Source organism: Nilaparvata lugens, chromosome 8 (assembly GCF_014356525.2).
Source record: "Nilaparvata lugens isolate BPH chromosome 8, ASM1435652v1, whole genome shotgun sequence".
Taxonomy (NCBI): Eukaryota; Metazoa; Arthropoda; class Insecta; order Hemiptera; family Delphacidae; genus Nilaparvata; species Nilaparvata lugens.
In genome coordinates, this window is record NC_052511.1 from 33,333,289 (window position 1) to 33,348,433 (window position 15,145).

A 15,145-nucleotide genomic window follows, 5' to 3' on the forward strand; every position below is an offset into this window, starting at 1 on the left:
CTAACAATCTCTACAAAAACATCTCTTGTTTTCAAGATTGATTTCTAAGAATTATCTGCTTACGTTAAAATTCTCAATAGTCACTAAGGATGATAAAATTTCAAAAATGACAAAATGATAAAATTTCTTATGATAACTGAAGAGACTGCATGGTTAGCCTATTTTTTGTAGAATATAAAACATAACGTGTATATTCAATGGTTAGGTATGTGGAGAGTGAATATCAAAAAAGTCAGTAGGCCTATCCATAATAGAGGATAAGTTAGGAAGCCTCATTTGCATCGCTATCAGTCGATTTCGGCTTAGTACATATACATTATGCAACATTTTTAACGGAATAGACACAGTACTGCAAACCTAAACACTGTTTCTAATCTAATAGAATGTAAAGGCGGTCAAGGCTGCTTCTGTCTTCATGGAGAAAGTAACCATGTAGTGGTGGATGCATAGGCGGGCGCCTTGTTTCGAGGTTAGGTTAGGTTGTTTTGCTTTGAACATCTCTTGTTGCCAGTTTAGCAGCATTTGTGAGCATCTCAACATTTGGAAAAGGTTCATGCTTAGTCCAACCTATCCATTAGAACACACTGACAAACCTGGAGATCAACACTATGGAGCCTGGTTTACAATAATATTGAGAATGGAACCACATTAGTATGAACAAAATATAAGACGATATCTTGATATTAAACCCCTTGAAACCAGGGTAACACTATGCAATAATATGGTTTAGAATTTCGGGACCAACACCTCAATAATAAAAAGTTTTCTGGGGAGCATTTTTGTGGGCGTTGCAGGGTTCCAAAAAAGATCAAGTTGAAACCATGTATCACATGACGACTATCCTATTTTTAGGGAGGTGCAAACCCCCTAATAATAGGATTTAGGATAATAGAATTTTTATTGGGTTGAAATGTCTGGTTTATTTGCCCAAATTAAATTTAATTGTGCAATACAAGATTTGGAGTGAAGATTAACTACGAAATCCCTAATTCCATAATAATTAATCCTGGAGCTAGAAGAAACTCAACACAAAAAAAGCATTTCCGGGGAAAAACTTGATACGGAATTATCTGAATCGGTTTAATAATTTTGGTCGAATGAAAAAGAATTGATGTTCATTGCCCATGAAGTTTTGTTTATTTTTTCACTGTAGATTTTTGTTTTCAACCAAGTGATGAATGAACCCAATTTCCTTTAGATATTCAATTTTTACTTAATCTTCAAACTTTGCTGTAGAGTGTAGATGCTATCCTTCAATTGAATTATAAGTAGTCTCTTCCAGACTGAAAGAACCAACATACATTTTTAACAATATGTTTATATTTTCTTGAGCTATATTCTGGCAAGCATTTCCATAATCTTGTAATTTTTAATTTTTCATACTTTATTGCCGTTTAGGTCATAAAATAATGAGTTAGTTGATATCAAGAAAATTTATCTTAACTAATCTAACATTTATGCAATAATGTGCAATCCAGAGGAAACTGGATTGCAGGTGTGTTTATAGATAGCAATTTGCTGCATGCACATTGGGCACTGGCTGGCCTATGGTCATCAGGTTGTTAAAGGTGCTCTTCTCCACTACAACTCTTTCTCAGTGCTTCTCTTTATCTTCACAATTCTCTTATCTCTCCCTCAAGCTCAAGTCAAACCAGTTTTTCTTGTCAGCTGTTCATACAGCTGCTTGTTGAGATGATGTCACGAATCAAACAATGGAGACCAGCATAATTCAGCAGCATAACTTTTCGTCTGCTGATTTTTCGATTCTTTGAATTAACTGCACTTCGAACCATTATGATAGCTGATAGACATAATCGTTGGCTATGGAAAAACTGGAAATATTCATTAAATTAATCCAGGAAAACAAAAAATGTTGGAGTTATTTAGAAGACAAATGATTGGCTTCTACTTTCATCCATTTGAATTGGTGTTTAAATTAAATTTTAGCGATACTATCCCAAAAATATTTTTAATGTTTCATTTGTCTATAAATATCATTTAAAAAATACAAAATTGAAATTATCATCACGCATAGGATATATATATTATTGGATAGGGAGTACATGTTTAACGCATCATGACTCTCGAACTATCAAACTCATTAACTTGAAATTTTGTATAAATATTCTGAATTCACCAAGAATGGCTATAGGCCTATTTTCTTTTCTATTAATTCAAATTTAATAATTGAATGAAAGGGTCTAGGTTCAAGCCAACTACAATTCTTTTTTCTTTTGAGAATCAACTTCAATAGAGATTATCCACGTAGTTTTGACAAAATATTAAACACATTTTTGTACTTTTTCTGTTAACGTTTCTATTGTCAAGTGAGTTTTATAGAATAATACTTTAGCATGGAACTATAATTCGGTCTATTTGTGCTTGTCACAGACCCGTGGAGCGCGGGTTACACCTGCTCGTTTCCAATAATATCGTGTGATTCCCTTGAAGAGAAAATTTCTATCCCTCACTCATTCAAAACTTGCATCCTTTTATAATAAGTTCGTTTAGTTCTTATTTGTACCTTGGGCCTATAGTATTATTCATGCTATAGTGAACATAGTGCTTTGGTATTATTTCTAGTGGAGTCTTTATTCAATGTTATCTATTATCTGTGTTGTTTTCAAAGCTTTACTATCCACCATGGAAACCAACACATTCAAACAATCGAAAATTTCAGGCTTTTCAACGGCCTCGAAATTGGCAGCTTTTGTTGACCAGAACCTGAAAGGGTTGCATTCTTCCTCCTTCAAACAAAGCCTGTTCCTGTTGAAAAATGGCTTGTCATTCTGATTTCCATTATGAATATGTGCCTGGAGAGACCATTGACCCTCCCTTTACTCACGTCTTTAGTTATCAGTTATCTATATCCAACCATCTGGAAATGTGTGAGACTTTTGTCTTTCGTTGTTTCTACGAAGCCCATAGCTTTTTTCGATCATTTTACTAACCACTTTTGTTCTTCAAAAATAAACTACCCCATGAATTCCTGTATTATAGATTGGAGGTTCTTTTATGAGATTGGTTCTATTTATTGGGCTAAAAGTAAAATAAATTGTTGACTTTATACTATACAAACGTCAAAATTTAGTAATAATTTTACTTTAGCTATCAATTTTGTACCTCTTGTAGCTCTTCTTAAGTAAAAATGTTACTGTAAAATGTATACCAAATTAGTTCAAGACAGTAAAATCTCTCTCACAGAGGAACAGTGTTTTACGTTCATTATTTGAGAAGGTTGAACGATAAAAATTACATGGTAGATTTGTTTGAGAATAATTTGGAAAAAATTGTGGCCCAATTTATAGTTCATGCATGCGTCCAGAGACACGGAAATTGCTTTTAGCGGAAATCTCTCTGCTTAGGACCGAGAGTGCCGGGAACGGGACTATTATACTCATCGCCTCATTCGGTAATGAACGTGAATTTATTATTAGGTGACAAGGGTCAAACTACCGGTCATTGACCCTGCAAGTAATCTCTTCTTTCTAAAACAAACATTTGGCACTAGGCATATGTCGAAAATGCGGGGAGTTTATCAATTTGCTCTAATAATTATTGTATTCCAATCATTTTCAAAATTCTATGTAGTCTAGTAAATTTATCACTTTTTATCATTTCCTTATTCATAAATCCTTATTTGTTACTATTAATTGAGTAAGAGCTCACGTTCTGTAACGATCGGCAGTTGATTGTTTTATTCTTTTAGCAAACCCAAAAATTTATAAATGATTATTATTGTCGTCTGTCTTCTGAATGTATTGGTGTCTAATTTTTTTTACAAAAAAGTGGTAATTTAGCTTAGACGGTAGACCCTTCACCGTATGTATCACATGTTTGAATGAATCTTGAATTCTTTCTTTAAAATTCATAGTTGAATGCTGGTGACAATGACCTCTTTTAATTATTGTTTGAGCTTTCAGAATCAATAATTATTAACATCACACTATCAGCCACCACCCACCAGCCATGCATTGGCTAATAGTCCTACTTTGTTAGTAGAGTTGTAGTAGGGATAACGTTTCTGCACATACGTTTTGTAATATACGTACTTGTGAAGCGTTGTGTTCTAAAGCGGAATTGATGCTCACCAACGTCATGTAGGCTATTCAATTTCGCTCTTTTCTTTACTTAGTTTCTTATACGACCAATCTATAGAAACGTTTGTTAAACTCAATTCTTGTCAACTTGTTTTGGTCTTTAAACAGAGAAATTTTCCTTGTTGCTAGATCTGTTTTTATGAATTTAAATATGGATTGACATAAGCCAAATCCTGTTTCCTTTTTGAATTCCAGCTGCTTAATAAGGCGAAGATTCTTGAATATTAATCAGACTCTTTCCAAAACCGAGCGAGGATTTCAGTTCCGGTTTTTTTAATTTCTAATTCTTTTTGCATCGGAAGTCTGTTATTTTTAAGGATTCTACAACAACAACAACAACAACTCATCAACAAAATCATGATGTTTATTATAATTTTCATGTTCTGAAAGCTTCTGTTTCAAGCTCAAGCAGGACTGATTAAATTACTTGTTAAATTTTAAAGTGACATGTTCACTGATAATTTAATCTCAAAAGTAGGTCTACTTGAACTGTATATTCAGTATGAGTTGAATATGAATTAAGAAATTTCAATGATCTGAATCCTTTGATTATAGTAATATTTAGAACAAAATCTCTTTCTTATTTTTATCTCAGTAAAAGAGCATGAGTAGCCCTATATGACAAATTGTGTATAATAATTTACTGTTCTACTAAATGTAGATAGAGCACCTCGAACCCACGTAATTTTTCCCAGCCTGAGAGATAATAATGACTTTTGATAAACTCATGCATCTTTTAGCGTCATTTCCAGAGGTGCAAACCTCTTATTCATACATTTGAAATATCAAACATATATTTATTTTTGTGTTTTAATTAGGGTCGTCTCTTAACTTTTATTGTTGTTGCTCTAATTTTCTGGGACAACTATTTTTTGTCTCCTTATCATCACGTTTTGCGGAAACGTTTTTCAAAAGGAAGTTAATGGTGATAAGCTAAAAAAGATTGAAACTCTAAAACAATACAAATGGAAACAAAGCAATTCAAGTAAGTTAGCTATTTGCTAGACTCGCCAAAGCTAGTTGGTTATCTTTTTTGAAAGATTTGTGTACAGTTTATCTCTCAACTACTTCACGTTATAATCCAGCAATGCTTCTGTTTAGGCAACTAATTTTGATTCAAAATAGATAAAAAATCTTGTACATTTTTAATTTAAGATAAATGTTGAACACGTCTGAAACTAAAACAGCTATTAAGTTCTCTTAGAAAGCAGTTTCTAGGCCAGGATATTGTAGTCACCACTATTACAAGGTAATAAACCCCGCATTCATCAGTTCCTTGGTGAGAACTTATCCCCCCAGTATTTCCCTCAGTAGTGTTGAACCTTTCCACCCTTGTGAGAAATCTTAAAATAGTTTTCCAGTTTCCAGCACTCAAATTACTAGAATTTTCTGAAACATCTCAGCCGCCTACAGTTTATGAGTTAGGTTCGTGACATTTATCCAACTTATTTTTATCTTGATACTAAGAAGCTTCGAAGCGTGTGTTTCGTGCATAAGCGTCAAGAGTTTATTACTTGTGCTGGTTAAGTATTGCAGTAGGTGAAGTGAAGTGATAGTGGAACGGCATACGGCTTTGCTGGTCTAGGTCCTTGATTCCAATGCCATACGATTCAATAGTAAGTTGTACTCAGCTTGCTCTTTCATCTCTCTTTATTTTCAAGCACCTTCTCTTTTTCTCAGCTCACCCAAAACATAAGTGGTTTTTCATCCAAGTTATGAGATATATGGGCGTTTCACAAATCTATTATTTTTGTGTCTTGTAGGCTAGTATATTTCTTATGAGATGTGCTTGTCTATTTTTAAATATTCTGTTTTTTTTTTTTGCTTCTCTTCCTCTCTCTTCGTTCGTCTTTCTCTAATCTACTGTCACTATTCAGCTACGCTCACCTAAACATAACCAGCCTTGAGTTTTTGCACTGACCGTATTTCAATATCAGTTGCACGGATTTGAATTCTCTTCGAAGGCAAGAATTGAAAACTAGTTGAATTTCAATTCTATTTGTATGTTTGTAAAATGTAAATCTTTTTAATTTGAGTGTCAATAAATAGTAAATTTGACAATTAACAAAATAGAACAAATAGCAAATTTAACAAAATAGCCCTTTGTGACCTAAGTTATTGGTCGAGCTATTTTGGAGATTTCACTTCTCACTACGTGAAATCTCCGATTAGAGATGGAAGATTTCCAATCTTTGGAGATTTTTGTTATTTTGAACAAAAATATATTTCACTTACCTTTCTTATGTTATTTCACTACTTTACTTTATTTATTTTGAATTTTACTGATTGGACTGGCTTTGACGTTCTCAAAGGGAGATGGGAAATAATAAAAGAACTGTAATTCACTATTGTATTTGAGTGAGCAAGTGCTACTAAGCTTAGTGCACCGTTTCTTGATTACGCAACGCATTCCTTCCAGCGCTCGTGTTGTTAGTCGATTGCAAAAATTAAAACCTTCTTTTTAAAAAATACATTGTTCGGGACCCGACCCGATTTTGGCACCCATTCGGGCCATTCCATAGTCAACTTCAGTTTTTTTAAGATTCTTCTCCCAACCATATAATGTTACATGAAATGGCTTTCATTTAGAGAACTGAACATTCAAAAATAACATTTCTGGCCAGTTATCTTCTCAATGTGGGGAAACAAGTTTTTTACCAGTTATCCTCCAAATTTAGGGAAACAAATATATGTATTCAATCAACGATGCTTCAGTCATTGACCGAAGTTTAATTTATAATATTATCAAATTGTGTCACAATATTATTGAATAGATTTGGATATTTGAACTTGTGGCCTTTCACAAAATAAATGAAATTGGCAAACAGTCGTTGCATTGTTTTTGCTGCACTGACAGACAGAGAGAAAATATGATTGATTCAGAAAGAGAGAGAGAGAGAACAATGGTATTGCCAATGTGTGAGTAATAAATCGGATGAGATCGCGGACCGTTTCAAGGCGAAGGTCAAGGGTTGGTGTTGGTCGCTGTAGGTTGCTGCTTGCTCTCAAAGAACCAGTTCTCTCTCTTACGAGGTATTATTACTTTCTGGTTAGCTACTAAAGAATAATAAATATTGCAGAACCTGAACATTCAAAAACAGTAGCTATATTCGTACAATCGTAAATTTGCATTTATAATATTAGCCATTGAAAAGCCTTATCAAGCGTCGGTGGACTAATTCATTTTCACAGCTGCATCCAATTATCTGCTATAAGTTCTCATAAATTTGTAATGAAACTTGAAAAATAGCGCAGTAGGTCTGTATGTAGTTTGAAGTAGTTATGATTATTAGAAATGTAGGTTACCTATTGTGTTAGAAGTAGGTGGAATAAATGAAAATGACTGAATTCCATCACAATTCTCCCTTTATTTCTTCTGAAATTTTTATTTATGTGACTACATACAATACAATAACATGTGATAGGATAGGATACACTTATATATTTGTTGCAGTTAACAATCATTTAAAGTTGTATCATCTGAATTTGTAATGTCCTTATATTTTTATAACATAATATTTTATTCTGCTTTTTAGTCTTTATTATTTCCGCATTTTACTTTTCACACTTCTTGTTTATTTTTCTTTATTGTTTCAAGACATCTTATCAACTTTCAAATGTTCTATTATTTCAGAACACAATAAGTTATTGTTATTAAAGTTTACCATTTAAGCAGTTAGTTTTTGACTTCTCTTCTGTTTTTGCATGTTTCTTTATTTTTTCAATAAATATCATCCATTTAGACCAGTAGATTCCGATACAGAATCATGAATCCTGAAAACAGTAGTTTTTATACAAACAATATTCTAATACGCATACCCAAAATGCGCATCTACTCAATGACGATTGTTTTGCTAGTCCTTTTTTATGTTTTCATGTTTATCAACACCTCTTCTTGATATTTTCATGACTATCAACATCCTCCCGCTCCATTGCTATCCAATTAAATAACAGGAATATCTTGCCCACATTAATTCAAAATGTATCGTAGATTTCGGATGTAAACAACAATAAAATCGTTTGTATTGGTATTGCGTCACGAGAGAATGGCTCTTTGATGGCTCAAATAATCTATTACGTATCTCTTCTCCACCTCTAGCTTATGCTTGTTTTATCAACCAGTTACGTGCCGAATGAGTCAACTATCAATGAAGGCAGCTGGCCTTATCTCTCCGCAGTCATTAACTGTAAGCCTTTGTTCCTCTAGACTTGACTATAGCTCAAGACAACAGAAGATCTTTTTGTGGTAGGCCATGGATGTCATGGATTAATAAAAGTCAATGCTATTACTACCATAATTTGATTAGTCATTCTTTGTTAGTTGCTTGACCATACATTAGTTGTAGATTACCGTGTATTTGTCTAATTGAATCTGTTTTTCATCCAAACTCTACAACATCCTATATTGATTAATGTTTAGCGATTATTCAATGTTATTAATTTTACTTGTTTTCGTTTCAGGTCATTAGCAATTGGCAGTAAATCTGGATACAGACTATTCTCTCTCTTGTCAGTTGATTCTTTAGTACAAATCTATGAAAATGGTGAGTTGTAGAAATATATTATTAATTAATAGTCCAGTCAAATGGTCGTTTTTCAGGAAACAGCCCCGAAAGAACTTTTCTTGACGGTTCTATATGTATTTTGGGGCCCCAAAATTTGACTGGACTATAATGATCAATTCATTGTTGTGTAGAGTGAACCACTAGGAAGGAAGGTTATTGTACAAGTGGCCTATTAATAAAATTGAAAAGGGATCATGTAAAGTATAATATGTTCCTTCATTATCGACTTCAAAATGTCTATAATTGTGTTTAAATTAACACATTTTTATTTTTTTAACTAAAGTCTAAAATTTTAATTTCAAATTCATTTTTCTTACTCTCTTTAATCAGGTGCTTTATCGACTGTTAGAGCTTGTAAGAATGATTAATTTTTAAGAATGTAACTGAGATTGGATAAATGGATTAACTCAATAAATTAGCCAATTTAATAGTCAATTTTTCGATCAGTATACACACAAAATTTTATGGAGTAATTGAAAATGACAAATCGTAATGTCATTAAGAATAAAACTCGCTAAATTTAATCATTACGATTAAAATCGCTTGTTGCCTGTAATTTATTTTTAATAATCCTCCGGTTGGTTCGGAAGTCATTTCAAGATGTAGATTGATTCTCACACTCAAGTCTAGTATAGACTCATGTGGAATTTATCATCATCATAAAAAGTAGAAGTGGAGATTAACAGTCAACCACTATTGCAGAACGTTGTGTCGTTTTCAACAAAACGGAATATTAATTTTGATGACAATGGAAACGTAAATTGGTACTCAAGGCAAATTTCTACATGATCATCAGCTTCTATTAAATAATTGTTGTTTGAAATTCTGACGATGTATCTCATCTTTTGGTGCAATTGTACTGGACTATATGAAGTAACCAGTGGTAAATTCTCTACTTGGATTTTTAAATCTAATGACTACTTAGACCTCACATTAGTTTAAACTTAACAAAAAGTAAGCTTTCATTAAATTCTCTTAAATCATGGTTTATAATACTTAGTATTCTTCCACTCTTCTTCACTCCTAATGAGTTATTCTCCTTCCCATATCACCTTCCACTGTACTTCGCCATTTCTAAAATGATGACTGTATAATATAGTACTGAAATAATTGAAACATCTCGTGCATGGAAAGTCCAGTTTCAGAAATTTCGCTAAATATAACTCTACATTATCTCACTCGATAGTTTTACTTCTATATATAATATGCTTTGTTTCTATTTACTCATCACTGTGTGCGAGGAAATGAGGACTAGGCCTACATTAGAACCTGTTATTAGCTATCAGTTTGAAAGCTCTAAAATTAAAGATAACTATGCCATCTTGAATTTCAGAATTTCATGTCTATTTAGTCATTCTGAAATCTATGTCATCATCCAATTTCCCACCTATATCATAAATGAACTGTCATAAAGGCACATCAATATAAAATAGCGTAATCTACAATCCACAATAATTAAGTAGGTCATTAACTTTCGATAAGAAACTAACGTTAGATGGTCTAAAATATTATTTCCATGTTGAGTAACTTTAGAAATCTTCTTTCTGTATTTAACAAGTTTGTCAAACACATGCAACTTGAAATTTTAATTAAAAATTCATGTCACATGTAAGGAAGCTTTAGTTAGGTTTGCATGTCCATTAAATAAATGCCTGGACGACCAGCTTATGAATGCTCTCATTATGATAATTTGCATACAGTATCAATCTTGGCCGTGATGAATATTGGCCGTTGTCCCAGTCAGACAAGTTCTAGTCATTGATAGAATTATATCATATAAGAATAATAATTAATTTTAATCAATCCATCAGGAATTCAAACTATACTTAAAAGATGGATAATGGAAGATAAGTGGGAAGAGTAATGTCATCTTCATGCAAGTTGAATAAATTTCGAATTTTTTTCCTGCTAAGTATCTTCCATGCAAATTACCCAAATAATAGCATCCTAGTAAAAATATCACTTACTATTATTCTAAACGAACTTACATTTGTACTTTGTGAACAAATGATGAATTTCCGTCGATAAACATTTCAAAAAAAAAATGCTGAATGAAATGTTATATCCTTCAAAGTATAATGCTATAAATATCGATATTACAGCTTTCAGGTTGAGAAAATGTAGCTAGAGAACCATTTTTCTTTGTTATTTCACCGTTAATTCATCCATTCTATTGTTATCGTTATTCTCATTTTTGTTTTCGTAGAAACGGAAGACATCTCTATTGTGGAAAGATTGTTCAGTAGTAGCCTTGTCGCAGTTGTGTGTCTATCATCTCCACGTAAGTTGAAAGTGTGCCATTTCAATAAAGGGACTGAAATATGCAACTACTCGTATTCCAACACTATCCTCGCTGTCAAGCTCAACAGGGTGGTAAGTACCGTACACATTATTCAACTTTCATTTTCTTATTTGAAGCCTCTATCACACATCGATGCTGCTAGATGTTTGTGTAGCAGCTATTCAGTGGTTACTAGTTACTACTACATTCTTCCAATTCATTTATGAATTCATATAATTATATGTATTATTTTTCATACAGTATGTCTGGCTAAACAAAAGAGTTGATCGATTTTATAGAAGAGTAACATAATTTGGATAATGATGTAACCAAATAAAACAGTTTGTTATTCATGCCTTCAGAATTACTAGAGTGACATTCGCATTGAACTGTCAGCATTAGATATAACATAAGATTAATGCTTCTTATTCAACCAATGGTGACACTTCAAAAGGAATCTCATTAGGTTTAGTTGAGCTCACCTCAAAAAATCAATGTAAACTAAGAACACTGTTGTTGACCTATCCACTAGTGCGACATGAGCCCTTGTCACCCTATGAAAAATTGTTGCACTACTCGCTATGTGGTCACGTGACTTGTGACTCACTAACTTCCAATTCTTGCAGCTAGCAAAATTTGAGCTGGGTTGTTGGTAGTCGCTGCTACATGTGTCATATCACATTGGCTACTTAGTAGCAGCTACTTTGAGTATTAAGCCATTAAACTTAGCTGAAATAGTGAGATTCATGTTTTAAAGTTAGTTAAATTGATAGGAAGACATCATACTCTTACAATATTTTAAATACATCTATAAGGGAGATTCGATAGGATCATTCATTAATTTCATTTCACAATCACAATATCAAATTAATGATTTGAAGAGAATCAACTGGATAAACCCAAAACTGTTTCTCCCCCTAATTTTGATAAAAATAGTCCAAATGAGGTTATGTAATCACTTATTATAAAAATCACAAAAACTTACAGTCCAAATAAACATTTTCCAAAAAAATTGTATCTGGGTTATTCAGAAAGATGAAATGAATGTATACTTGAAAATGCACTAATAAATTGGAAAATATTTAAAAACTTGATAAATTTGAAGCCAGCAAAATCACAAAAACATTTACTATCAGCACAGCTGTTTAATATGTCATCAAATTGTCTGCGTACAGACTTGAGCGCCACGAACACGCGCATTTCACTTTTAATCAACTGATTACATCTTTATTTGAACATAAACAGCAAGATACAGATATAATATCATTATTATATTATATAATTTATTATTCATATTTTGTAAGTTCTTAATGACTCGTATTGAATCGTATTAGCAACTCTCCTCTGCACACAGGATTTTCCTTGCAGGTATTGGTTTCTTATATTCTTGTTGAACGTTTTGTTTTTTGTAACTTATATGTTTTGTTTTGAAGAACCAATAAATAATTTTTGAATTTGAATAAGCTTAGCATCAATCAGCTGATGAAAAATGAGATGCGCTCAAGTCTGTACGCAACCTAACTGATGGATTATCGAGCACAATAGTTTGAAACAATGTGACTTTTTCTAGTATTTTTATTAAATTTAGGTTCAACTCATAGAAATGTTTGTTTCTCAAGTAAATAACTTGTTATTAGAAGTTGATTTGGATATGATGTGTTGGTTGGCAGAGGCTGGTGGTATGCCTGGAGGAGTCGCTGTACATTCACAACATAAGGGACATGAAGGTGCTGCACACAATACGGGACACACCCCCCAACCCCTCTGGCCTGTGCACCCTGTCCAGCAACGGTGACAACTGCTTCCTCGCCTACCCCGGCTCTAACACCATCGGTGAAGTGCAGATCTTCGATGCTAACAATCTGGTAAGCACCAACGAACATCAGTTTAAGTGATCCGTGGTCTAGTGGATATAGTGCTTGCATGTAGGCAGCCTAGACAGTTTAAACCCGGTTACTGACAAACGTTCTCAGACAGACCATTGTGTGTGCAGTGATTTCAGTACCACTCCAGACATGGTTGTCTAGTTTCGAAAATCAAGTACATTTAGTCTTGAATATTTTCTATAAATCTTTTACGCTGATCTGTTATAAAGTGGCTGTAACCCATTTTTCTATATTACTGTAATTTATATACTACTACTCATTGACTCTTTGGCCCTTGAAGAGCCTTGGCCTCCTCCACAAGCCTTTTCCATGCATCTCTGTCCTGAGCTCGCTGTCTCCACCTTCTTACGCCCAAGGATTGAAGGTCTGACTCTACGTCGTCCAACCATCTCTTGCGTGGTCGACCTCGTTTTCTTTGTCCCCCTGGTTGCTGATGTAGAGACATACGTATTTTACGGGTATCCGACATCTGTTACACATGGCCCAACCAACGAATTCTAGTCTTCTAATTTCTGTAATGATCCTTGCTTGCCCATACAAATTGTCGAGTTCATCATTTTTTCTGAGTTGCCACCTATCAGCCTCTAGCACTGGCCCATAAATTCTTTTTAGGGTGTAATTGAAATAATCGTGTGTTGCTTTGGTTTCAGCAAGCGAAAACAATGATAGCGGCGCACGACAGCCCACTGGCCGCTCTGGCCTTCTCGCCGAACGGCTGCCGACTGGCGACCGCCTCGGAGAAGGGAACGGTGATTAGGGTGTTCAGCGTGGCCGACGGTAGTCGCCTCTTCGAGTTCCGGCGCGGCGTCAAGCGGTGTGTCACCATTTCGACGCTCGCCTTCTCAACCGACGCCTCCTTCCTGGTAGCCTCATCCAACACCGAGACTGTCCACATATTCAAGCTTGACGAGAACCAGGATCCCAGGTGATTACGGCGGTTTTACCATTACACTACTTCCTTTAGACTGTCATAGTAATTACATTAATAATAATTTGTGCGTTCACTGATCGTGATAACGATCTCACTCATGATGACTCCCTCTCATCATGACTCATGCAATGACAAATTAGTCATGATTTTCTCGTATAAGTTGTTTCACCATAATATTTATATCATGTTACTTATTACATAACAGAAAAAACGTTAGAGTTTGTAATATGAATTAAAACAGAAGACACAAGACATAAATAGATTGAAAACACTTTAAAACTTACATTGCTCACTGCTCGGTTGAGGGAGGGAACCCAGTTCCCGAAAATTTCCGTTTCTAATGTAAGTTTTTAAGTGCTTTCAATCTAATTTATGTCTTTTGTCTCCTGTTTTAATTCATGTTACTTATTTCCATATACAATATTAATTATCACTTCTAATAACGCAATATCAATAGTAGATTTTGTAGTGTATATTGTGTATTGTTCATATCATGTAGGCCTAACACATTGCTAGATACAATAATAAATTGTTAATTTCTTTTGATCTTGCTAGTGCATTTAATCATGTTACTTTCTATCAATTCCCATTCAGATAGATGTTTGGTAAACAGTAATTGGTGGAAAATTACAGTGTTTACGTTCCTCATCTATAAGCCACTTTTGCTTCATAGTTGGAGATGTGTATCTCATAGATTACTTATCCTATTATATTAAGCGAGCAATTCCTGTATTTTTATATCTGGTTATTTATCTTCAACGGATCTCGAAAACGGCTCTAACGATTTTCACGAAATTTGGAACATTGTAGGTTTATGATATAAAAATTCGATTGTACTAGGTCTCATCCTTGGGAAAACTCGCTGAACGACATTAAAAGGATAATTCATCCTTGGCTGAAACAGCTGTGTATAGGAAAAAAGTGAGCGAGTGAGTATGTGAAAAACCAAAATATCGCATCCCCGAAATTCATAAGATTACATATAGCCAGCTGTGAAATATAAACACGATCATTTTAGAGAATTGTGTTCTGTTTATCAATAAATAAAAATAACGAGCGAAGTTCGGTGCCCCGATATTTAGATTAAATCACTCTTTGTTCAAAAAATGAATTGACAAATCCATCAGACAAGTCGACAATAGGTCAGTGGATGCAATGTAAATAATAAGCCGATCTATTGTATTTTTGTTTTCTTTTTTAATATCCTATTTTTGTAGGTAAGTATCCTGTGTTGTAATGCGTTATGCTCGATAAGACTTGATCAGTCCAAATAATGATATTTGTATAGCTTTTGTTGGTGAGGAGTCCCTGATGGAAGTTCCACCTCGCCTGAGTATATAATGTAAGTCGTCTATGGGCCTCACCACTGTTATAATTATATC

General features: G+C 33.9%; 1 protein-coding gene across 9 annotated transcripts in view; it reads left to right on the forward strand.

The window, feature by feature from the left end:
- The window catches only part of LOC111059064 (WD repeat domain phosphoinositide-interacting protein 2), a 35,948-nt gene that overhangs the window by 1,627 nt on the left and 19,176 nt on the right, over positions 1-15,145 (forward strand). For all 9 annotated transcript variants that reach the window (XR_005572040.1, XM_022346971.2, XM_039434576.1 and 6 more), the window contains exons 2-5: positions 8,562-8,644; positions 10,872-11,038; positions 12,617-12,811; positions 13,483-13,757. Coding sequence is in view for 8 of the 9 variants with exons in the window: in XM_022346971.2 (XP_022202663.1) it covers positions 8,562-8,644; positions 10,872-11,038; positions 12,617-12,811; positions 13,483-13,757 (720 nt within the window). In the remaining variant the exon portion in view is untranslated. The remainder of the gene's footprint in view (positions 1-8,561; positions 8,645-10,871; positions 11,039-12,616; positions 12,812-13,482; positions 13,758-15,145) is intronic.